This window comes from Podarcis raffonei, chromosome 10, assembly GCF_027172205.1.
Source record: "Podarcis raffonei isolate rPodRaf1 chromosome 10, rPodRaf1.pri, whole genome shotgun sequence".
Lineage (NCBI taxonomy): Eukaryota > Metazoa > Chordata > Lepidosauria > Squamata > Lacertidae > Podarcis > Podarcis raffonei.
This window is the reverse complement of record NC_070611.1, coordinates 60,848,912-60,873,252: the sequence shown is the minus strand read 5'-3', so window position 1 is coordinate 60,873,252 and position 24,341 is coordinate 60,848,912. Positions and strand designations below refer to the sequence as shown.

At 45.1% G+C, this 24,341-nt stretch overlaps 1 protein-coding gene across 2 annotated transcripts in view; it reads left to right on the top strand.

Annotated features, from left to right (window-relative positions):
- Positions 1-23,106, top strand: part of EPS8 (epidermal growth factor receptor pathway substrate 8) — a 154,211-nt gene extending 131,105 nt beyond the window's left edge. For both annotated transcript variants that reach the window (XM_053404998.1, XM_053404997.1), the window contains exons 17-21: positions 6,241-6,378; positions 17,767-17,980; positions 19,062-19,242; positions 20,542-20,671; positions 22,358-23,106. In XM_053404998.1, the coding sequence (XP_053260973.1) occupies positions 6,241-6,378; positions 17,767-17,980; positions 19,062-19,242; positions 20,542-20,671; positions 22,358-22,471 (777 nt within the window). In that variant the 3' untranslated portion in view covers positions 22,472-23,106. The remainder of the gene's footprint in view (positions 1-6,240; positions 6,379-17,766; positions 17,981-19,061; positions 19,243-20,541; positions 20,672-22,357) is intronic.
- The last annotated feature ends 1,235 nt before the right edge of the window (positions 23,107-24,341 follow it).

Below are 24,341 nucleotides of genomic sequence, written 5' to 3'. Positions count from 1 at the left end.
TATCACCGGAGGGCTTTCAACGCCGTCGGGAAGTATCGTTATATAGTTTCTTCGGCAAGTAAGATGGCGGTTCAAGCCAGATAGGATTTCATCGCCCTCCTCCCCTCAACGTTTCATCTGCCACGGTCGTTGTAATACCGCTGTAAAAATCTATTCCATCTATCCCCCTCTATCTCTGACCGCTAGATCGTGAACTGTCAGAAAGTCTGGCACGCAGTGGACCACAGCCACTTCTAATTAATTAACTAGACGTGGAGCTTCTGGGGAGAGCGTTATTTAACGAGAGGAGTGTTAATTCCAGCTTGTCTAATTGGGACTAAGCGGTGCTATCTTCACATCCACATATCCCACATAACTCCATATACTCTACGGAGATGGTGCTCACCAGACAGAAATGTAAAGTTCTGGGGGGTCTCCCCAATGCAGAGGGTTGAATCACCACCAGCAACCTCGCAGACGAAAATTTTGCATTATTTTAAGCCTAAAACAAAAACGCCCATATGCTCCGAGTCCCCACTTCTTCACGATTGGTCTATTGACCGAACATGGTATGGGAAGGAACCTGATATTGGTGAGGAGAGAGAGGGGATCAGTCTGGCAATGGAGATGGCTCAGATAGTCTCCCAATCTAGTGCTACCGACACTCTCGTAGAACATGAACAAGAACGAAATTTGAAGTGCTTGGAAGTCACACTAGATGGATCAGTCAATGCAGCCACCCCCTGCGAAAAGGCTAGGATGGAACCCTCAAGTGCGACGAGAACAGAGGAAAATCCAAGTCAATTAAAAGGAGCCTGCTGGGACACAGATAGCAATATCTGTATCCTGATTGGGCTTTTCAATGAAATGATGAAAGAATGCCGAATGCACATAAGTAAAGAATTAGGACCAATCAGGAACTTTCTTACGGAATGCGTGGGTTTGCTAGTAAGCCTGACAGAGCTCATCAGGAAGGGAACAATCTCACACCCCCCTACTCCAGCGGCTGAAATTCCAACAGAGCCCAGTATCTCAGAGAAGGTCCCAAAGAGAGCCACTCCCATGTCCACCAACAGCCGAGTCACACACCCCTCACCTAAAAAGAAGCATCGCCACCAAAGAATCCACCTACTTCACAAGAAGAAGTCTAAAAACATAAAAGTGGGAAGGCGGACTAAGAGTCATACACAAACTAAGAAATTGAATTTTTCTAAGTTATTCAAGCTCCTGGAGAATCCCACAATAAAGGAATCAAATATAAAGAATACTAAATCCGTGACCCCAAAACAGAGCATTATCCAGCAACCTAAAGTGACAAGCGCATCACAACCCCCTAACCCTCAATCAACGAAAGATCGGAACGAACAACTAGATAAAGACTGGCAAACCTCCTCTGCTGTGGAGGCTATCACCCCCATTCGCAATAAGATAACTCAGAACAATCAAACGCTGATCCTCAACAGAAGCAGATTGGTTATTTGCCCTACATACAACCGTACAGAATTACATTCACTGGACCAACAAAGAACGTATATATTTAAAAAAATTGACTTAGTACTCAGAGGTCTCCTACTACAAGGTAGCGTTATCAAGGTAGATTTTCTCCCAAATGACAATAAGTCTAATCGAGTGATGCTGACATTTAAAGATGACTCGACCGCAAAACAAATATTAATTAATAAGGAAAAGCTGCAAAGGGTGGGCCTGAAGTGACTCGCCTATTCAAAGTGTCCGGCCCCCCATCGCACCTCATCAAATTAAATAAGAAAGACATCTATTCAAAGGTGGTGGAAAATAATAAAGCTGAATATCAGAATAACCACCAGTCGACTCACGAACTGGATACCCCTGCACACAACTTCTCCTTTGAAGAAAATACCTTAATTAGTCAATTCTGGACATTACCACCTTTAATACAAGCTGAAATCCTAGAAAGATTAGAAACGCTAAGAAATAAGTTGGCCGGGAAAGATTTGTATAAGGAAACCAAGGTGGATGTCCAAAGAAAGAGCAAGAGCCCTCCCAAAACGATCATCTCACAAGAACTCGATTCAGCGGCTTGTCAACCACGTAATCTTCAGATAAAAGCAGAGATTAATCTACCTGCAATCAAGAAAGTACAACTCAGAAAGGAGAACAATGCATCGCCCCCTATAAGGAAAAACATGCCTAAGGAAACCTCACCAGGCTTCTGGTCTAAAATGAGATATTTAGATGAAGCGGAATTAGGCTACAACCAGGTAGAGTACCCCCAGGAGGAGGCCTTGCATAGCAAAGGCCCAGTGTCTACCAATGTGAGCACTCTATATTTACCATCTGACACCATAGAACACCTGGGCAGCTCTCCAGGTAAGGATGATAGTCGGCTGCCACGTAGAATGGTAAACTCCAACAGTACCTTGGAAGATAATTGACAAGGAGTGGATCTTGGTAAAGCCAACCTTAGCTTTTTATCATGGAATATCGCAGGATGGCAAAAAAAGGCAGCTGATCCATCCTTTGTTAAATTTATCCAAGGCTACGACATATTCATTTTACAGGAGACATGGCTCACAGGGGACCTAGAAGTTAACGGCTTTTCCTCAATGTCCCTCACAGGATCCCCAAGCACTAAAGGGGGGAGAGTCAAGGGTGGCCTAGGCATTTTAATATCTACAAGGTTGAGGGCGTCCTTAGTAAAGTTAGAGACACTGAAACACCTGGCTATGGCCTTACTAGTGAAAAGTAGATTCTTCACCCTGCTACTGATTAATGTATATCTTCCCCCCCAAAGAGGCAAGCAGCTGATTAAAAACACCTGGCATGGGCTGGAAACATACATTGATGGTTTGATGACTCAAACCCCTGCAGCTTCAGTGCTAGTGGCTGGTGATCTTAATGCCAGAATTGGCCAGTCTGACGAAGCACTATATGCACACTTCCACGACTCGCCACCCATCGTGGAAGAAAACCATCTTATACCCACCAGACTCTCAAAAGATAAGGGATGTAATTATGCAGGTCTGTGCCTATTGCGTCTTTCTAACAAGCTGGACCTGGTCATACTAAATGGGCGCAAGAATGGGGAGACTTGTGGGGAATTTACTTTTATATCAAATGCAGGAGCTTCCACTATCGACTATGTAATGGTATCATTTAATCTCCTAAATAGAGCCCTTGAGTACAAAGTGGAGGAGAGGGTTGATAGTGATCACTTACCGCTCTGCCTCCTCCTGGATGCAAGAAAAGACTTATTTTGCAACGATAAACTTGAATCCCCCAGGTCCCCCAACATGGAGTTGAGATACTCACGTATTAGATGGTCCGAAAAGCTGAATGCCGAAACATCTGAAAGGCTATACTCGGACATATTCCTCATGAGAAGAGATAATCTCTTAAACTCACCATGTTCTGAATCTAGAATAATCTTGTTCCAGGATCTGATCTCACTTTTGCAACCCCACCTGACCCAAAAAAAGACATTGCGCCAATCTTTATTCCTCAACAAATCCAAACCTTGGTTTGATCAGGAATGTATTGCTACGAAGCGTTCTTTGTTGGATAAGTACAGGAATTACAAATCAGCGAACTTACCCTTGCTGCCTGCGGAATGGTTCGAAGCCAAACGTAAATATAAAGATCTGATTAAAAAGAAAAAGCTTCAGGCCCAAAGGGGGGAGTGGCAACGTTTATTAGAGGCCTCTCGAAGGAAAGACTCAGCCACTTTTTGGAAAATAGTTGCGAAAAGTTGGCAAGACTCCCCGATTGAAATTGATTATACTATACCAGTTGGGATTTGGGAGGCTTACTTTTCATCTTTATATACATCAAATCAACATCTGCAGGCCATGCCCCCAGCTTCGAGTGATATTGGCGCCGAATGGCCCCCAGTAGCAACTGAAGAGATCTATAGGCTCATCCAATCCCTTAAACCTGGAAAAGCACCCGGTGTAGACAACATTACACCGGAACTCCTTAAGGCTAATGTTGAATGGTGGGCCCCTGTGCTAGCTGCCCTATTTACCACCATAGATCAATCGGCCACTATCCCTGAGGACCGGGGATTAGCAATCACCATCCCTTTATTCAAGAAAGGGAGCCGATCAGATCCGGCTAATTACAGGCCAATTAGCCTCCTAAGTATCATTAGCAAATTGTACACTGCCCACCTATGCGATAAATTAGTGGACTGGTTGGAACAAAACCACATTCTTTCAGAAGCACAGGCGGGTTTTAGGGCAAATCAGTCAACATTAGACCAGGGCCTTGTTCTCCAACATCTTGCGGAGAAATATACATCAAGAAAAGGAGGTTCCCTATACGTGGCCTTTATAGATTTCAAATCTGCTTTTGATTTAATACCGAGGGACAGGCTTTGGGGAAAGCTAAGCACCGCAAATATAAACAAACGCCTGCTGTAGCTCATCCACAGTCTATATGAAAATACACGGATCCAGGTAAGGTGTGACAGACAGGGCCACCTATCCAGGGAAATCCAAATCCATCAGGGGGTCAGGCAAGGGTGTGTCCTTGCGCCTACTTTATTTAACTTCTATATCAACTGGCTAGTAGGAAATTTGGAGAAAGAAAATGCCCATCCCCCCAAATTGGCTGGTACGCCCCTCCCGGTCCTTTTATATGCGGATGACACAGTTTTAATTTCTTTTTCTTGTGTTGGATTAAGAAAACTTTTGAGATCTTTTACCAAATACTGCAGCATCGAACAACTAACAATTAACTACAACAAATCCAAAGTCATGGTGTTCTCTAAAAAAAGGAGGAGGCACAAATGGAGAATAGACAATCGCTCAATAGAACAGGTAGCAACCTTTAAATACCTGGGTGTAACCTTCCAGGAAAGGGGCTCCTGGCGCTTTCAGATTAATAATACTATTGCAAATGCAGAAAGATCTACCAAAGCGTTAATAAGATTCTTTTACGGGAAAGGGGGCCAACACATACCGGCAGCCTCCCAGGTCTTTGCTGCCAAAATACTATCACAATTGTTATATGGATCCCAGATCTGCAGCTTTAAAAACCTTACTCTTTTAGAGGCATTCCAAACTAAGTTTTTCCGCTGCCTGCTGGGGATCCCCTCTTGCGTATACAACATAGCGGTCCGTTTGGAGGTTGGGCAAATTCCTATCAGTACTCGGATATGGATATTGAAGATCCATTATTGGCTAAAGCTTACTTTCTTCCCGGTTGGGCTGGCACCTTTAACCTTATTAGATACCTACCAATCCAGATGGAAAACTACACTGCTGGAAAAACTTAAAGGCTTGGGGATCCCACAGCAGACCCTGATAGCGACAGGCTTCGAGAAAGCTAGGACTACAATTCGCCAGCGTATCTGGGACGTAGAATTACAATGCCATATGAGCGAAATGATCAAACATCCAGCAATAAGGGACCATGGGAGAGGTTTCTCTCCAGCTAATTATCTGTCAGGTCTTCAGGTACCCAAATACAGACGGTCTTTTACCCTCACCAGATTTAACATTCTCCCTTCTCCTTACTTCAGGGCAGAGTTGAGGGTAAACCATACACAGCACGGGTCTGCCCTTGTGGCTCATTGGAAGTTGAAACTGCTTCACATGTACTATTACGTTGTCGTCTTTATGAGGATATACGTTTGACTTTTATTACACCTGTTTTGCAAAAGTCCAGGAAAGAATCGGAATACCATAGTTTAAAACTACTGCTAGAGGACAAGAATCCGAAGACTACATTAAATGTAGCTAAATTCTGTGCGTCTGCAATCAATCGCAGGAAGCAAGTGGTATCCCATAATGACCAAACCCCTAAATGTTAATTACAGGGGGCACGCTAATAATTAATTTTAATTTTTTATATTTAAATCCTTGTTATATTCATATTGTCCCTTGTATTTCTGATATTTTTTATGATCTATGATATTGTGTGTGTTGACGCTGGTCTGTGACCGTATTAATAAATTCATTCATTCATGTTGTGACTGCTTGTAACGTGCAAATTACAGGAAAAGCCTAGTATGTTGTAGCCATATTTGGAAATGTAAGAATATTCAGAATCCTTTTTATAATGCTGAAGAGAACCTGCAGAAGACACTGGGTTCAATCCATTTAGATGAATCAGATTGCAGGTGATGGAAGATCCCCTGTATGAAGCACGGTTGCTAGGCAGAATTACCATGGTGGGCAATATTCTGTTCTAGGGTAAGGGAGTGCCCTGTTTTTTTCCTATCATGTAGGTCACGAGCTGACTTCCCACTTCCTTATGGCCACGTTTGCTTTGCTCCAGGTTCTTGATGACAGGAAGCAGTGGTGGAAAGTCCAAAACGCCAACGGGGTCACAGGATTCGTGCCAAACAACATCTTGGAGCCTCTTCGATCTCAGGAAAGCGGCAGTGCGGAGCCATCGTATACGCACACCATACAGGTATGTATCCCCCGTTCTGTAGATGCTTCTTGCAGGAGAAAGGGGGCGAGGCTTTTCCCCAGAGGGGAAAGGCTCAGGCCGATCTGTAGAATGATACCCCAGGAACGCCAGGCGAAGCAAGCTCATTCTGGGAGTCTGGCAAAGCCAGTTCTATCTCGGCCTGGCAGTTGCGGAAGAGAGTCAAACAGGTCAGGTGGAGAGCTTTCCGTCAGGCAGAGATCAGCCTGGCAATGGCGCCATCAGGGCAGAAGAACGAGCAAGGGTGTCCCCCCCCCAACAAAGCTAGGCTAACTGCTAGGAGTGTAACAACATTTGGACGAATTTAGTCAGCATCCTGACTAAAGGACTCCATCCTGACGGCTCGTTTAATCTTTGTATTAAATGGCGTTTGTGAGTGTCAGTTTCAGAGCACAGTAGATTATCCAGATTCACTTCACCTTTTATTTTGCTTTTATTTACAAGCTGACTTGATTCTTCCTCGTGTGGAGCAGAATCTGTCTCTTTAAAGAGTTGTCTTTAAATATATTTAAGTCCTCCATTTGTCTGCATTACTTAGATTCAAAGTCTGCTTGTGGATTTATTTGCGTTTCAAATAATTTCAAATGCTTGTTCTGTATCGCTAGCTGTTGATGCCAAAGAGGGAATTTGAATTATTTAAGGTAGGGTTGTGTTCCGCACCCCTTTTCCACTGCCACTTCCTCCTTGACATTCCGCCACCCCATTTCCCCCTCTGTAAGTTTGAACCCTGACCTTTTCTCAAATTTTGCATTGCATGTGTGTGGACTGATGGTTTTCTGGCTGGTTTGAGGTGAACGTATGAAGCTTTGACTGTATAGAAAACATTCTCTAGATGCCATGTGTAGCCACTGAGTGCTTTGAAGATTCTTTTTGCGTTTTGAAGGTTTGGGAACAAGTTTTGTAATTGATGGTGCACTTTGCAATGAAGCACCTTCCTTTTTGCTGCTAAAATCAGAAGCAAATAAGGATTCAGTAAAACTGAGTGTTTCAAATAAAACACACAGCTATCTCTCCACCCTTTTGTTGACCCTGACACTGTAGCAGACAATGACTTGTGTATGATATGTACAGGTGTCATTTAGATGCACCTGACTTTTGTCACTAGAGTTGCAGAATTTTGGGGCCCACCTTATTTCTGTGACTGGACATTTTTTAAACTGTTTTTAATACTGGGTTTTAATTGCTGTAACCCACTCTGTGATCTTAAAGGTAGGGGGTGGGTATTTATTATTAATAATAAAACAATAACAACAACAGTTTTGTTCTATATTTCTATGTTTCTAAAGGAACCCATATTGTTCATGAGGTTTAGGTTTGCTGTTCCTTTTCGCTTCTTAGAATAAGGCTATATTCCTCTCTGTTCCTGAACTAAACCATAGTTTCATGCTCCAGCTAAATCTGTCTGATCTTCCCTTGAAATTGCGTCGTTTTCAGTTGTATTGTCTGAGCCAAAAGCTAAAGCCTTTAATAGGATAATGAAGATTTTCCATTATTTACCATTCATTATTCAGAGGCTAAGATACTGACTTATACAAATCGTAATGTAGCAATAAAGGCTGATGGAAACATTGGGAAGGTCTTGAATTACTGGTTTCAGGAGAATTCCAGCCCTAATTCCTGGAAAGTTGATAGAGATAATAATAATATGGGCAAGCATTGATTACGCTTGATCAGACTCAACCTTTGTCTCTTGTGAAACTACAGTGTGTACTTTCACTATTTTCAATAGTTGTGCAGTGGAGAGTTGGCCATATTTCTTCTTCATCATCAACTTCATCTTCATCTTCATCATCATCTTCTTCTTCTGGTGTGCTTAGCTTTCTCCTCAACCAAGGTCCTCAGGGCTGCTCACAAAGGGGTAATAATAATTCAGAACAGCATATAAACCATTAAAAAAACTTTAACAAGAATTTTAACAGTTCCATCTGCAATCTCAGCAATAGCAGTGGACAGTATACAACACTCTAGCTAGTTTCTATAGCAGAAGTAAGGAACCTATGACTACAACTCTCATAATCCCTGACTTGCCTTGGCAAGGACTGCTACAGGAGCGCAGCCACCACAGAAAAGGCCCTGAGGAGGCGATCTGAGTAGATTCTTCCCTTGACAACCATAGCATATAGGAAGTTTCACATGGGACTAATAGGTCCTTAAGATTTAAAGGGCACACAGCACACTCCCAAACATGGTACGTTTGAACAGAGAACTGTACCCGTATATTTTCCTCTCACAGGGAGAAAAGCACCTCAGGAGGGTGATTTTGAGTGCAGAAATGATTTAATCACTACCTTCCCTCAGAACTTTTCCTCCAACCCAAACTGCTTTTGTTGTTCCTGTTCTTTTCAGGTTACAGGCAATAGTATGTGACATCTAATTTGGTCCCTGGGTGCCTGAGCTCCACATCATTTAGGATAATACTTGTACTTTAAATTGCATTTGAGGCATGGGGTGGGGTTTTTTTTGGCTTTGACTATGGAGTGTTGAGGTAATTGAAGGCCATAAGGAACTGAGGAGGGGGTCCACAGCTTGTTAGGGTGGGAGCCTCCCATGTGTGTGTGTGTTTTAAAAAACCTGCAACTTGGTAGGATCCTGTATGGAGTGTGGTTAGTTTGGGAAGGGATATAAATTTTTGAGCAGGCCCAGGAAATCCTTAATAACTATCTGGACAAGATCAGCACATTTCTACCAAAAAACCCAGAGAAACTAATCCTTCAGAGGTGTGTAAGCATGTTCGGGGAAATGAGTCAGCAGTCCTCATGCTGCGATCTATCAAGCAGAGGGAATTGCAAAGTCACAACATATATCAAACAGGCCCGGATTGTTTACATGTTTTGTTTGCACTGTGTGGTGTGAAGCATGTTGTTGGAGTGTTCTGGAATTTCTGCGGTGCTGATCAGTTTCCCTTTGTCTGTGGGTTGATTGGTGTTTTATATACTGCCCAATTAACCATCTCCTCTGGGTGGTTCACAAATTTAAAGCAATATGAATGCACTCACCAGCAATCAGGTAAAACAATGCAGAAACGGCATGAGTCCAAAAATTAGCATGATACTTCGTGAAGCAGCATAGGCTTAATAAAGCAGCATTGAAAACCCAGCACGGGGGCAAGCCACAATAGCTCTAATTAAAAGGCCCAGGAGAGCAAAAAGTGAGGAAAGATCATAGGGCCTAGGCAAGCATCTCTGAGGAGAGCGTTCCATGGCTGGGGTGTCACCATTAAGAAGGCCCACCTCACTGCCTCAGATGGATGAACCTGGAGAAGACTCTCCAACAATGATCCTCATGTATGTTTTCCCTTTAGGTTTGTAGCACATTATATAATAATAATAATAATTTATTATTTGTACCCCGCCCATCTGGCTGGGTTTCCCCAGCCACTCTGGGCGGCTTCCATAGAAACCAAAAATACACTAAAATATCACAGATTAAAAACTTCCCTGAACAGGGCTGCCTTAAGATGTCTTCTGAATGTCAGGTAGTTATTTATCGCTTTGACATCTGATGGGAGGGCGTTCCACAGGGCAGGCGCCACTACCGAGAAGGCCCTCTGCCTGGTTCCCTGTAGCTTTGCTTCTCGCAATGAGGGAACCGCCAGAAGGCCCTCGGCGCTGGACCTCAGCATCCGGGCAGAACGATGGGGGTGGAGACGCTCCTTCAGGTATACTGGACGGCGGCCGTTTAGGGCTTTAAAGGTCAGCACCAGCACTTTGAATTGTGCTCGGAAACGTACTGGGAGCCAATGTAGGTCTTTCAAGACCGGTGTTATATGGTCTCGGCGGCCGCCCCCAGTCACCAGTCTAGCTGCCGCATTCTGGATTAGTTGTAGTTTCCGAGTCACCTTCAAAGGTAGCCCCACGTAGAGCGCATTGCAGTAGTCCAAGCGGGAGATAACCAGAGCATGCACCACTCTGGCGAGACAGTCCGCGGGCAGGTAGGGTCTCAGCCTGCGTACCAGGTGGAGTTGGTAGACAGCTGCCCTGGACACAGTAATGAAACCATTCATGGGTGTTTGGGTCAGACTTTCACATTAGGCAAGTCGTTTCCCCTGGTGAAACCAAGGGTCACAGTGGACTTATTTTGGTCTTGGATATATTCTGCTGCCCGCTTTGAGTCCTCCTGCCAATTTTGTCTCCTTGACCCTGCCTCTAAACAACCCTGTCCCTACTGGTAGGTAGTTTTCATAGTCTGTTTTGAAGCAGTTATTTGTTGTCAAAACTTGCTATAATCCATCAATCCCACTTTTTTAATAATAATAAAAAGGATATGAAAGTATTGCATGAGCAAATTGAACTCTATTTTTATGAGGGAGGTTTCACAAGACCCCAATGAGGTTTCCTGAAATGATCCCATCCCCAGGGCACTTAGTAAGTCTGGACCTGGCCACATCTTAGCTGGCAGATCATCCAAGAGTCCCCAAGAGCCAGAGCTTCAGTTCCACCCTCCTCACTGGAAGAGACTACAGACAGAGACCATCACTGCACCCAGGAAGACGATCATAGAATTGTATTGTTGGGAGTGGCCCCAAGTCCAGCCCCCTTGCAATGCAGGAATCTCAACTATAGCATCCATGACAGATGACATTCCAACCTCTGCTTAAAAACCCCCAAGGAAGGAGAGTCCACCACCTTCCGATGGAGTCCGTTTCACTGTTGAACAGCTCTTACTGTCAGAAAGTTATTCCTGATCTTTAGCCAAAACCTCCTTCCTTGTAACTTCTTGTAACTATTGGTTTGGCTCCTGCCCTCTGGAGCAGGAGAAAGCAAGCTTGCTCCATCCTCCATGTGACATCCCTTTAGATTTTTGAAGATGGCTATCTCAGTCTCCTCTTTACTAGGCTAAACATACCCAGCTCCTTCAACCGTTCCTCATAAGGCTTGGTTTCCAGACCCTTGATCATCTTGGTTGCCCTTCTCTGCACACTTTCAAGCTTGTCAATATCCTTCTTAAATTGTGGCACCCAGAACTGGAAACCATACTCCAGACATGGTCTGACCATGACAGAATAGAGTGGTACTGTTACTTCCCTTGATTGGGACGCTATAATTCTGTTGATTCAGCTTCAGAATCATTCATCAACACCTCCTGCGTTCTCAAAACTCACATCACTAGAAAGAGCAGCCCACCCTTATGCCTGAAGAAGTAGCTCCACTACCCAAGGGCACCATCTCAGAAGCCACCACCTTTAAATCAAGCCAGGCTCCTTTAAGGGTGGCACTCTCGTTCCCTATAGGGGTGGAGCCAACAGCCCAAAGGGAGTCAAATCCCTCCTTAAGACTCAGTCAAGAGTTTAATAGTTGTTGGAGCAATATTCAAGTTTTGCTTGTTTGGCACTCAGATGCACTCTGAGCTCTCCGTGGTGCTGATCACACCCTTGCCCTCCTTATCTAGAGCCTGCCTTCTGCACTTTGTCCCTGGCCTGGCTGCTCCAGAGCCAGGACCCAGCTGTGCCCTATCTGGCTTAGAACCCCACCCACAGCAGGGACTACTTCCTGAAACCGAAGCAATATGACCGTGCAGTGTTAAGACTTGCAAACAAAAGAGATACCTGTGGCCTGGAAGTGTTGAAGCAGAACAGAGCATGTGGAGCCTGTCCACCTCCCCATCTGTTTCCTCCATAGTAGAAGGAATGAGATTGAAAGGAGAAAGTTCCATCCCAAGGACCCAGCAGGATGAGAGCTTAGTACTTCCACCTCTCTGCCTGAGCGCAATATGGGCAAGAGAGGAAGCAAGTGCCAAATTCACCACGGAGTCCTGTGCTGGAGCTGTTGGTTTGCTCTGCATCCTTTTCCATGGAGATGGTGAGCAGAAAAGAGAATCTAATTCGCCATCTTCTTTTTATTTTATTTTTTAAAATGCCCCATAGTCCCTAAAGCTCTGTTTATGCCCTTCTCCTAGAAGAGGAAAATAGTGTCGTACAATGTACAAATTGAGTAAGTCCAAACAAAAGAGTGGATGTCGAAGGCAATGTAGCAAAAGTGCTTGCTTGATACCAATGGGCAGGAACTTCCAGAGAGGAGCTGATGCCACATGGAAGGATCGGTTCCTCGTGGGTGTGGGCAGATGTGTCAGTTTCAGTTTCTCTTTTCCCCAATCTTCAATTCAGTTCTCCAGATTTCCACATGAGTTCACCAGGGATAGGGAATTAAAGTCTTCATGAAGATTCACCAGCCTTTTAGTGCAAATCTCTCCTTATATATGCATTTCTGTATGCAATTTGCTAACATGCCCCGTTTTGCAAAGCAGTTTTCACTAACGCAACACATTTTTGTATGCTCTTTTCACTGAAACATGTATTCCGTGTACACTTTACATTAGTTTGTGCAGTTGTTTTTACGCATTAAAAGGTAAAGGGACCCCTGACCATTAGGTCCAGTCGTGACCGACTCTAGGGTTGCGGCACTCATCTCGCTTTACTAGCCGAGGGAGCCGGTGTACAGCTTCTGGGTCATGTGGCCAGCATGACTAAGCCACTTCTGGCGAACCAGAGCAGCGCACGGAAACGGCGTTTACCTTCCCGCTGGAGCAGTACCTATTTATCTACTTGCACTTTGACATGCTTTCGAACTGCTAGGTTGGCAGGAGCAGGGACCGAGCAACGGGAGCTCACCCCGTCGTGGGGATTCGAACTGCCGACCTTCTGATTGGCAAGTCCTAGGCTCTGTTGTTTAACCCACAGAGCCACCCGCGTCCCTTTTACACATTACTTGAGTCTAAATTTAGTGAAGGGAGGCTAGGAATTCTAAAGTTTGATATTGATTCAATTAAAAAGCATAGCTCCTAATTCAACACATTACATTCACTACAAGAGGCAGAAAAATTACTAATTGTTCCAGCAAGACCCTAAGTAATTTTTAAGTGATCCATGGGACAGGGGAGGTTTGAGAACCACAGATAAAGAAAAATGCATATGAGTGAACATGTACAAAATGGACACAGGTCAGAAATGGGACTCCTAACATTCAAACCTACCCTCACTTTACAGCTCAGCATATTGCCTCATTGCCTTTTTAATCCTGGCACTGGTTTAATGAGTTTTTAAAATATTATTAATATTTCTTCCTGCTGCCAAAAGATCTTGGCCATTTGCTCCCGCTTGCAAACATGTTGGTGCCAAGTTTGACCAGGGTTTCCCCTTGGGATTCACTGCTTTCTCTTTGTATTCTTTGGAGTCCACCACTAAACCTTCCACAAGTCTCTTTATTTATCCGTTTGTGGCAAATGTCTCTCTGTGGGGGTGCAGCTTCTCTTTCACACACATTTCTCGTGCCCAGATCTCCTGCCAGCTTGCTTAGATCCAACACAAGTGCCCACTGCCAACTGCTCTCACACATCCCCTTTCTCAGCTGCCTGGGAAATGTGTTGCAAATGAAGGAATGCGCATGGGCAGGTGCTCATTCGGCACTTGCCAGAATTGTCATTAAGTCTTTGCCAGTAATCCCTGCAGTACCATTCTAGCAGAACTGATCGGTTGGGGACGAAGAGGAGGTGGGAGTGTTCTTTTTAAAAAGAAAGTTTAATTACACAGCTATTGCGTTGAGTTTCTTGTTTCCAAATTTATCCAAATGTTGACTGCACTTTTTGGAAAAAGAAAACTGTTGCATGTGCAAGGCCTGCTCAGGCATACTGCATTTCTTTGTTAATTTGATTTGGTCCATACAGTTATGTACAGGGGTATAAAGCCTGTGCAGAGAAAATCTAGGCTTTGAGTCTGCTCTCATTCTTACTGGTCAGAGCTGGGAGTGTGGAGTTAGGCACCTCCTTCTACAAATAGAGCATGGTTGGAGATGGTGAATGGGACTTCAGCTGGGAGTTATTATTATTTTTTAAATTTTATTTATACCCCGCCCTCCCCGGCCAGAGCCGGGCTCAGGGGGGCTAACACCAGTAAAATTACAGTAAAAACATAATAGGAGGGGGGGGAAACAATTTAAAATACAGGTTAAAATGCAATTTAAAATGCAGCCTCATTTTAAAAGTAGCCCATAGATCAAAACCATAAGGGAAGGGAAACATAAGGGTCAGACTGAGTCCAAACCAAAGGCCAGGCACAACAGCTCTGTCTTGCAGGCCCTAAGGAAAGCTATCAAGTCCCGCAGGGCCCTAGCCTCTTGTGACAGAGTGTTCCACCAAGTCGGGGCCAGTACTGAAAAGGCCCTGGTCCTGGTTGAGACCAATCTAACCACCTTGCAACCTCCAAACCTGACCCTGTACTCCACCGGGAGGCAGTGAAGTTGGTAAAGCACTGGATGAATGTGATCCCGCCGCAAGGACCCCGTAAGGAGCCTCACTGCAACATTCTGCACCCACTGGGTCAGCTTCAAGGGCAGCCCTGCATAGAGCGAGTTACAATAATCAAGCCTGGAGGTGACCATCGCATGGATCACTGTGGCCCAGTCAGGGTGAAAAAGGTGCCTTCCAGATGTTTTGGATGTCCATGGAGGAGAAGGCTCTTAATGGCTGTTAGCCATTATGACACCACTATCTAGTGTTTTGTATCCACATATACCAGTTCCTGGGAATCACAACACAGGAAACTCTCCACATGCGTGAGATGTTCTGCATGACCACGCACATGTACAGTGCTGGGAACCTGGAAGTGGCAGGTGGCTCGTGAGGACACCCTCACGAGTGAGGGGTGTGTGGGTGTCTCCTTGCGAGCCAGAGGCACAGTGGGACTTTGGTGAGCCTGCTCAGCTGAAAGCTGCTGCTGCTGCACTACCCTGTGCACTAGCTGTTAGTCGGGGAGGCTGAGCAGCCTCAACAAAGCCCCACGGTGCCTCTGGCTTGTGTGGAGCCCCTGCTCAAATCCCCAAGAGGATGTCCGCTTTGGACTCTGGGGAGGGTCTCCTCGCGAGCCACAAGGACTCTCCAGGGTGTTCCCCACTTGCACATATTTCTCTTATGTGCGTGGGGACCCGGAAAGTAATCCCCACATAAGTGGGGAGTCGCCTCTATATGTCTCTTCCTGTCCCCTGCTTTCACATCATGGTCCACAGAGCTCCCTGGCTAACATTGACTCCCCCAATAGTTGTATCCATTCAATTCCTGAGTTACACATCCCCACAGGCAACTTGAGGGATTTTTATTTAAAACCAAATATTTCTATTTTTAACAAGTTTCTGGTCTTCATGGCTCACATCAGCGTAGGTGCCATCTTGTGCTGGAGATTGTGGGTGACTGCAACAAAGGGCTTCAACTTTGCCCATTAACTTTGTGAGGGCCCAGTACATATCAGTATCTCTGAGAACATCTTGCCCATTTAAAAAGCGCATGACTTGGACAAAGCATAGCATTACCACATGATACAGTCTATTATCCCAGGAGTTGTATTGTCCCATGAGGCAGATAGGTAATGCAGTCTAAACCACTGTATTATATTTTAGTATAATATAACACACCCGTAATGCAATCCTGAGCTAATATAACACAAGCCATGGTTTGCTTTGCTTTGTGACTGCACATTGTTGTCCCAGCTGGTGATGGTGGGAATTCTAATAGAAATTCAAAAATTGGCAAGTAATTGCTGCCATCAAGAGTCAATGAAGGCTACTTAAAATGCTGGAAGGCTGCTGATTCTGTGGTTGACGTTTCAACGTTGTTCCAACTTGTCTAATTTGCTTTGGTTTACTTCATTTTTCTTGTAGCAATTACTGGGAGAACTCTCTGAGGTAATTCAAATTGTTCTCATATAAAATGGATGAAGCAGTGTGTCTTGTTAAAAGCTTTTTGGGGCTTTTTGGGAACTGTCCGTAAGATCTGCCGCGCTCCTCAAAAGCCTTCTCTCCCACCTCACTACTGTTTCCTCTAACAAATTTCCAACTTCCAGCCTTAGGGAGTCTCAAGCGAGGCTTAACATCTGAAGCTGCCCTATGCAGGGTCAGAAAACTTGGTCTGTCTTCCTTATTACTGAGCTGGCGCAGATGGAATGCTAAGCAAAACTGTAGCTTAGCAAGAAAGCTCACGGTTCTGGAAAGGAAATCACTGCAACTACGTTCTACCCCCAGTTCTTCTGCCATGAGCTAAGCCACGGTTTAGCTGGCTTTGCATGTCATGGTTTGTCTCTCTCCAGATGCACCACAAGCTGTAACTAAGGTTTGATCTTGGGTTTACAGCTCATAGATTGTCTGGAGAAAACATGCTCTGCTTCAGAATGGTATATTATTATTATTATTATTATTATTATTATTATTCTTCACAAATACTTCATGAGGAATATATTTTGCATGGGCTTTTCACTTTAGATTAGCCATCAAACATTTGTGGGCACTAAAAGAAACACACACACACACCTCTCTCTCTCTCTCTCTCTCTCTCTCTCTCTCTCTCTCTCTCTCTCTCTCTGTGTGTGTGTGTGTGTTAATTTTGATACCTAAGGAAAGCTCAGTTGGTTAGATCATGGTGCTGATAACACCCTATGGGACAGCTGCATATTCAGGTTGGACTTAGTGTCTCTCCCAACTCTGATTTTATGCATCTGTAAGACCTATGTAGGTGACTCCTGCTGTGTTTGTGGAAAGGCCATAGGTGTGTACCTATATTCCTGTGCATTGACATGACACAATTCTGCATGATTAAGGAGACAGATTAAAGGATCCAATACGGTCCTTAAATCTCTTATTTTTGCACAGTGCTTGAGCCTACTATATTTGGTGGCTATTTAGCAAGACTCTCCCTTCTGCACAATACTTCCCACTCTCCATTTTTTCAGATCCCATGTAGCTTCCCAGGAGGACAAAAAAAATATGCCCCAGCGTTGCCATCTCCAGTGTGGTTTCCTCTGCTGTTAAGAGCTCTCGAAAAACTATAGAGCCTTTTGAAAACATTACGCAGTCAGACCTCTTGAAAGTCTGTAGCCTACTTAGCAGGCTGGGACTGTAAAGGTGTTCGCAGTGTGAACTAGCCTTTTGGGAATGCATTCTCGCCTGCTCTCTCCAGAGGTAAGAACACTGTGGACCAATTCACATTGTCCCTAGGTATGCAGGCTCTGCAGTTAGAAGGAAGAGTAAACCTGCAACAGTAACCCTTGAGCTGATGGTGCACTATGGTGATAGGTAGACAGACAGACAGACAGACAGACAGACAGACAGACAGAGATGCATTAAAAACTATTTTTTTAAAAGAAGACCAAGAGATGGTGATCATCTACTGACTTAGGTTTCACTCTTTATTTTCCTCTTCCTGCAATGCATGGATGTGCTTTACCTGCAATGCCTCTCTCGTGTTGCTCAGGTTTGGAAAATAAGCAAACAATTGTTCACTCTTGCAGAGGTTTAGTTAACGCATATATTCTGCAAAACAAAACCCCAACAACTTGGATTTTCCCCACAGCTATGAAAAATGTAGCCTCTTTTTTTGTGTGTGCATTTGTAGAAGCAAAGGACAGACTTTGTTCCGAAGCAACCTGACCCCGCTCCTGTCGTCCCTTCACCGCCCCAGACGCCACTTCCTGTCCCTCTCCCACCAAGCATGCCAGCGCCCATCCCAGTTCCTGTGCCAAAGGTGCCTGGAGCCATCAGCCGCCAAAGCAGCACCTCAAGCGAAGGCGGGCGAGACGGCCAGAGGCAGAAACCGCCCCCTATAGATCGTGAGTCAGTCTCTCTCTCTCTCTCTCTCTCTCTCTCTCTCTCTCTCTCTCTCTCTCGTTCTGTATGCCAGAAAAATCATGTGTGTTGAATGATGCAATTAAGCTGCTTATATCCAATTAAGTCATACTCCAAATAGTACCATTTAGGTCAATGGGCTTAACTTGCCGAAATTCATTTACTTCCTTGGTTCTGCTCCAAGTATGGCTAGTGTTGGATACCAGCCTGTCACTTGGGGAAAATATGTTCTGAATACTCTACTCAACAGAACTTCTCATCCATAAAATTTGACATCGGAAGTGGTGTTGAGAACCAAAGGTTCTTGGGGGTTTCTGAAAGCCAAGTTTCTAGCTCTTATGGAGGCAGACTGTACAGGGTATCCTCTGGTCAGGAAATGGGCTTCTTCTATTCTCCTGGGTCCTCTGCAGCCCATCTGCCTTCAGTCTGCATGCACGGACTTTTGCCGTTCCCCCAGCCCAACAATTCCAGGTGCTTTGGGAACATGGCTGTGGAAAGCAGACTTGACTAATGCAGACATGTTTAATTTTCACGATTTATTCTACTCGCAGAATCGCTTGGGTTAAATTTTGGTGCAGAAGTAGCCGCAGCCTTGACCAGGGAACAGTCAGCTATTGCAAGGCTGGCGCTCCGATCCCTGGAGGGCCGTGCCAGCTTTTCATTGTGCTTGCTTTGCTATGTGCAGCACGTGCTAATTTTACAGGATGGGAAGGAAGAAGCACAGCCAAGGCTGGCAGAATTCAAAGCAGTGATTTCTCTTTGCTCTTGAAATAGCCAGTGTGGGAGACAGGAGCTAAGGAGGAGAATGCTGCAGTAGCCAAACACCCTAGTGATGGACTGTTTTTTGGTGCCTACAGAACTGCCCTGCTAATCTCAAACAGCTAGTGCTGTTGGGGTGATATATAGAACTATCCTAGAACATCCTTATATATTAAACATAAATGTAAAGGGACCCCTGACCATTAGGCCCAGTCGTGAATCAGTTTCCCTTTGAGTCGCTTCTTCAGATACATATTTTAAACAGCAGTCAATTTTCTCTTCTTCCTTCTCCTCCTTTTTTTTAAGGACGGAAATCTCAGATGGAGGAAGTCCAGGATGAGCTCATCCACCGGCTCACCATTGGCCGAAGCGCCGCCCAAAAGAAGTTCCATGTGCCACGATCCAATGCCCCAGCCATCAACATCAGCTACGACTCCTCTCCCGAAGACGTGAAAAGCTGGTTACAGGCGAAAGGCTTCAACCCAGTGTGAGTTTTAGGGAGCAACATTTTCTGATAAGAGTTGATCAGAGTTAAGAGGCAAGTAGACCACCTGGGGCGCTGCATTGTCCTCAACACCATCCTGTCCGAAAGAGCTGGATTCAGCTCAGTGGCAGAGTATCTGCTTTGCTTGCAGAAGGTCCCAGGTTTGTTTATTTATTTTAAGAGTTGGCAGTATGGCTTAAGTGCAGTATTCTCTAAGCCATGTGCAAGTAACTGAATGCTGTAAGGTAAAGGGACCCCTGACCATTAGGTCCAGTCGTGGCCGACTCTGGGGTTGCGGCGCTCATCTCGCTTTATTGGCCAAGGGAACTGGTGTACAGGTTCCAGGTCATGTGGCCAGCATGACTAAGCCGCTTCTGGTGAACCAGAGCAGCGCACGGAAACGCCGTTTACCTTCCCGCCAGAGTGGTACCTATTTATCTACTTGCACTTTGATGTGCTTTCAAACTGCTAGGTTGGCAGGAGCAGGGACTGAGCAACGGGAGTTCACTCCGTCACAGGGATTCGAACCGCCAACCTTCTGATCAGCATGTCCTAGGCTCTGTGGTTTAACCCACAGCGCCACCCATGTCCCAACTGAATGCTGAGAAAGAGATAAAACTGGACGGGGACCTGGGAGAACAGAATTTGCATCCCCTCTTGGCCATGAAGCTCACCTTGGGCCAGTCACAATCTCTTAGCCTAACCTACCTCACAGGGTTGTTAGGAAGCTGAAACGAAAATGGGAGGAGGAGAACCATGAACCACCACCTTGAGAACCTTGGAAAATAAAGGAGGTATATCAGTGTTACAGATAGATAAGCAGATTCTGGAACTTCAACAGGGAGAGGGGCCTAACTGATCTCAGCTGGAAGGGAGCTCCATAAAATTGGGCCCACAATATTTAGGATGAGGTTGGCATCCCCTGCCTGGAAAAAACCCTGGTTGAAATCCACTGCCATTACTGATCCTACAGTAGGTGGAACTATGGTTTGGTTCCCTTCTGAATAAACTCCTCCAAATTGCTGGCATTACTTCACAAAAGCAGGATCAAATTAAAAGATGATGCTCAATTCTCTTCCCTTCTGAGTTCATCTTGGGACCAAACAAATATGTTTGGTTTTGAGTTTCGGCTTTCAGGAGCCTACTTGGCGGTGTGAGGGGAGGCCTCAGCGATTTCTGGTTGCATATTACGAGTGAGCAATTTCTTTCCTTTACCCGAATATCACATTTTGCATTTTCTTGTTTGTTTTTATATTTAAAAAATAGCTTCACTGTGCTAATCTGTTGCTACTAATTCTACAGAACTGTCAACAGCCTTGGGGTTTTGACTGGCGCTCAGCTGTTCTCCCTCAACAAAGACGAGCTAAGGACTGTGTGCCCCGAAGGAGCTCGAGTCTACAGCCAAATTACTGTTCAGAAAGCTGCACTGGAGGTACGTGCCAAGTCGGTTTCTCCACCAAATCCATCAGCTTTTGCCATCCTAGTTCCCCATCCGTACTCTTAGGTGTTAGGCATGTTCTGTCTGGATGCACCAAGGATTGAATGACCAACACACTGCATGCACTGAGCTCTGAGCTCTTCCACTCAGGGTAATGACAAAAGTGGAATGAACATTAAGTTGGGTGTCATTTAAACACTGAGTTGGAAGGGGCTTCAGCAGGAGTTTGGACTAGATGGCCTTTGATTTAGCACTTCCTCCCAAAGGGGCACTGCGGCAGAAGAATGCCTTCAGCATCTCAACAGTTTATCTGAGAACTTAGCTGTACCGTCAACAGAATCACACAGTGCAGCTCTTGCTGGATCGTAGCACTTCAAACTGCATGCTGTAATGCTCCCCTACCCTCTTAAAATAAGCAAACACACCACAGCACTAAGATCAGAGATAAGCTTCTACTTGCTCTAGGACAGTCATAGTTAGCTGCAGAGGCAGTGCTAACATCAGGGATAAGCCTTTTCAGTATCAAATAGCAAGCAAAGGAGGCTTATCTCTGAGCTTAGCGCTGTGGAGTCACAACGCTAAGATCGGGGGAAAGCCTCTGCTTGCTCTAGGATAGTCATAGGTGGCAGCAGAGGTGGTGCTAACATCAGAGATAAGCCTCTGCTGCTGCCTTTTTAGTATCAAATAGCAAACAGAGTCTTATCTCTGATCTTAACACTGTGGAGTCACAGCGCTAAGGTCGGGGGAAAGCCTGTGGCTGCTCCCATGGCTAGAATTTTGAATCACCTGGTATCATACGACCTGTCAAAGTGGCCTGTTTGGAATCCAACCCTTTGGCTGGGTCCAGTTCCCCAGACCTGTGCTACACATAGAAAATGGCAGTGTTGTATGGAATGACTCTGTCCACCTTTCTCGAATAGCAAGCTCACTTTCCAATGTGTGGGGAGTTTGTTTAGGAAGCAGGAGGCAAGTTTGAACATGCAATCTCCGACCTTCCACCTGAAGTAACACATTCCAGCAGCAGCTGCACTGAATGGCTGCTCCCTCTCTCATAACACTGGAACTCACGGACCTCCAATGAAGTTGAAGGTTGGAAGACTCAGCACAGATAAAAGAAAGTGCTTCTTCACACAGCTCATTGGGAAACTATGGAACTCACTCCCACAGGAGGCACTGTTGGTCACCAAGGGTCATCTAGTCCAACCCACTGCAATGCAGGAATCTTTCTCCCAATGTGGGACTCAAACCCACAACCCTGTGATTGAGCGTCTCATGCTTTGGAGGACAAGGCTATCAGTGGCTACTAGCTATGTTGTTCTACGCTCAGAAGCAGAAATGTTTCTAGGTACCTAATTGCTGTAACTTAACAGAAAGGGAGTGTGCCGTTGTGCTCAAATCCTGCTTGCGGGCTTTCCACAGGCATCTGTTTGGCCACTGTGAGAATAAGATGCTGGACTGGATAGGCCATTGGCTTGATCCAGCCAGCAGGTTTCTCTTATGTTCTTATTCTCAGCTTTGGGTCTCCTCAACATGTTTTGCTGAATCAGAAACCTTCCACCACTCCTACCCCTCTTAAATAAATGGCTTTAATAGATGCATTTCATAACTGAAGTCAAATCTTGGCTCGTGTGCAAAAATAGGCCAGTTTTGAATCTCTCTCCCCCTTTTCTGATTTCAAAGGCTACCAGTGGAAGTACAGAATTACAAGAGATTATGAGAAGACGGCAAGAGAAACTCAGTGCTGCCGCCACGGACTCGGGAGTAGAGTCTTTCGACGAGAGCAGCAGCCACTAAATGCATTCTCTGTCCATTTTTGTTTGTACTTGCTCAAAAAAGGAGGAAGAGCTCCCATTATTCTGGGCATTGTTCCATCATGCTTTGTTTTAGGAAGCCATGAAGAGGAAATGTCTGGTTGATGACGACTATTTATGTAGACACAACTTGATGCCATAAACCGGCCTTCGTCAACCTGGTGTTCTCCAGATGTTTTGGACGACAACTCAACTGGGGCTGATGGGAGTTGTCGTCCAAAACATCTGGATGGCACCAGGTTGATGAAGACTACCATGAAGAAAGCATGCAGCTGGGAGGTCAGTGGGGCAACTGGTGCTCCCCTTCTCCCTTACTCAAAAAGCACATTTAATGGGAAATGAACCAGCGCTCCCAAGGCTGGCTAGGTGAAGCCAATCATTTCATGCTTTTCTGATCTTCCCCCTTCCTCTTATTCAAAGCAGGCAAGCAAAATCACACCGCTATTTGCAGGGCAAAGACGGCCACTGAGCCACCTGATTAAAACAGGCAAGGAAAATCTGTGGGACTGTTGTTGTAGGAGTTCAGCTATCAGCTCTGGCCAGTCTGTACAATGGTCAGAGATGATGGCAGCAATAGGCCAGCAGTGTCCAGAAGGCCACCAGCTCCCAATCTCTGCAAAAAAAACACACACCAACATGTTGAAATCTGTGATCCAGTGTGAATCCAAAGGCACATGATCTAACCAGGGAGAATCTCCTTTTAAGACCCATTGATGTCAACAAAGGAGTTAAACGTATGTGAGCTTTTGGCTCTTTGCTGCTGGAATCAGTGGGACTTCATGGCATCGGGAGTGCACCATTTCGCTTGTCCTGTCACTGTCATTTATAGCCATGGGCTCTTTCTCTCCACATCTCATTTCTCAGCACCTGAGATGCCAACGGGTCAAATCTTCCATACAGACTATGGCCATTCTTCCAACAAATTCACAAGATGGTTTCTTAACGGAGATAGCGATAGCAGAGGTAACTTATTCTGGATTCCAATTTTACGGCTGGGGATGAGCACAAGAAAACCAATAAAGGCACAAAGGAAATGAGAACACAAGTGTCAGTTTTTTAAAAGGTTCAGGGCGGGGCAGTCGGACCTTTTGAGGGTCTCTGTGTGTTCATTCACAGTATTATTTCTGAAGGGCATCGTGTTAACTTCACCCATTGAAAGGGAAACCCAGGTTTTCTGGGGATGGGGTGAAAGGCGATTGTGAAAGAGAACCAAGTATTAATTTCCAACTGAAATCTTTTGAAACATGGCCAATCCGAGTTAAATATTCCAGTAAATGTTGTTTATGGTACTATGACGACTTCTTCCCCCACCTCAGTTTCCCCAGTGCAAAATGTTCTATTCTGTCACCTGTATATAAAGGCATTACAAAAAGAAACCCATCATGTCATTTAGAAGAAATTAATCATCTAGTTTTATTAATTTTCATGGTGCCTTTTTCACATGACTCAGCTGAAAGTCTGCAATAAACACTATTTGATGTATGAAAAATGCTTTGCATTCTCTGTCGTGATAAAGGGAGGGTCGAAACAAATGGTGAAAGGTTAACATTCCGCCCCCCTTTTGTCCCAAAAGAATGGATTCAGACATTTAGAAACCAGCTGTGGTATAGTCCCAAGTTATAGCACCTGGATTTCAGAGGGAGGGAGGGTGTGTGGGGGGCAGTTTTGAAGCATTTCCCTGGCTTGTTAGGCAGTGGTGGACTTCGGACTCTCAAATTTCAGTGACACCACGTGTGATGATTAAATTCCCCCTGCCATTGCCTCTCATGCTCGGTTGTGGTGTCCCCTGCAGTGCAGCGCCCAGCGTGGCCAAACTGGTTGTGCCACCTCTGGCTGTGGACATTTCTACTGTA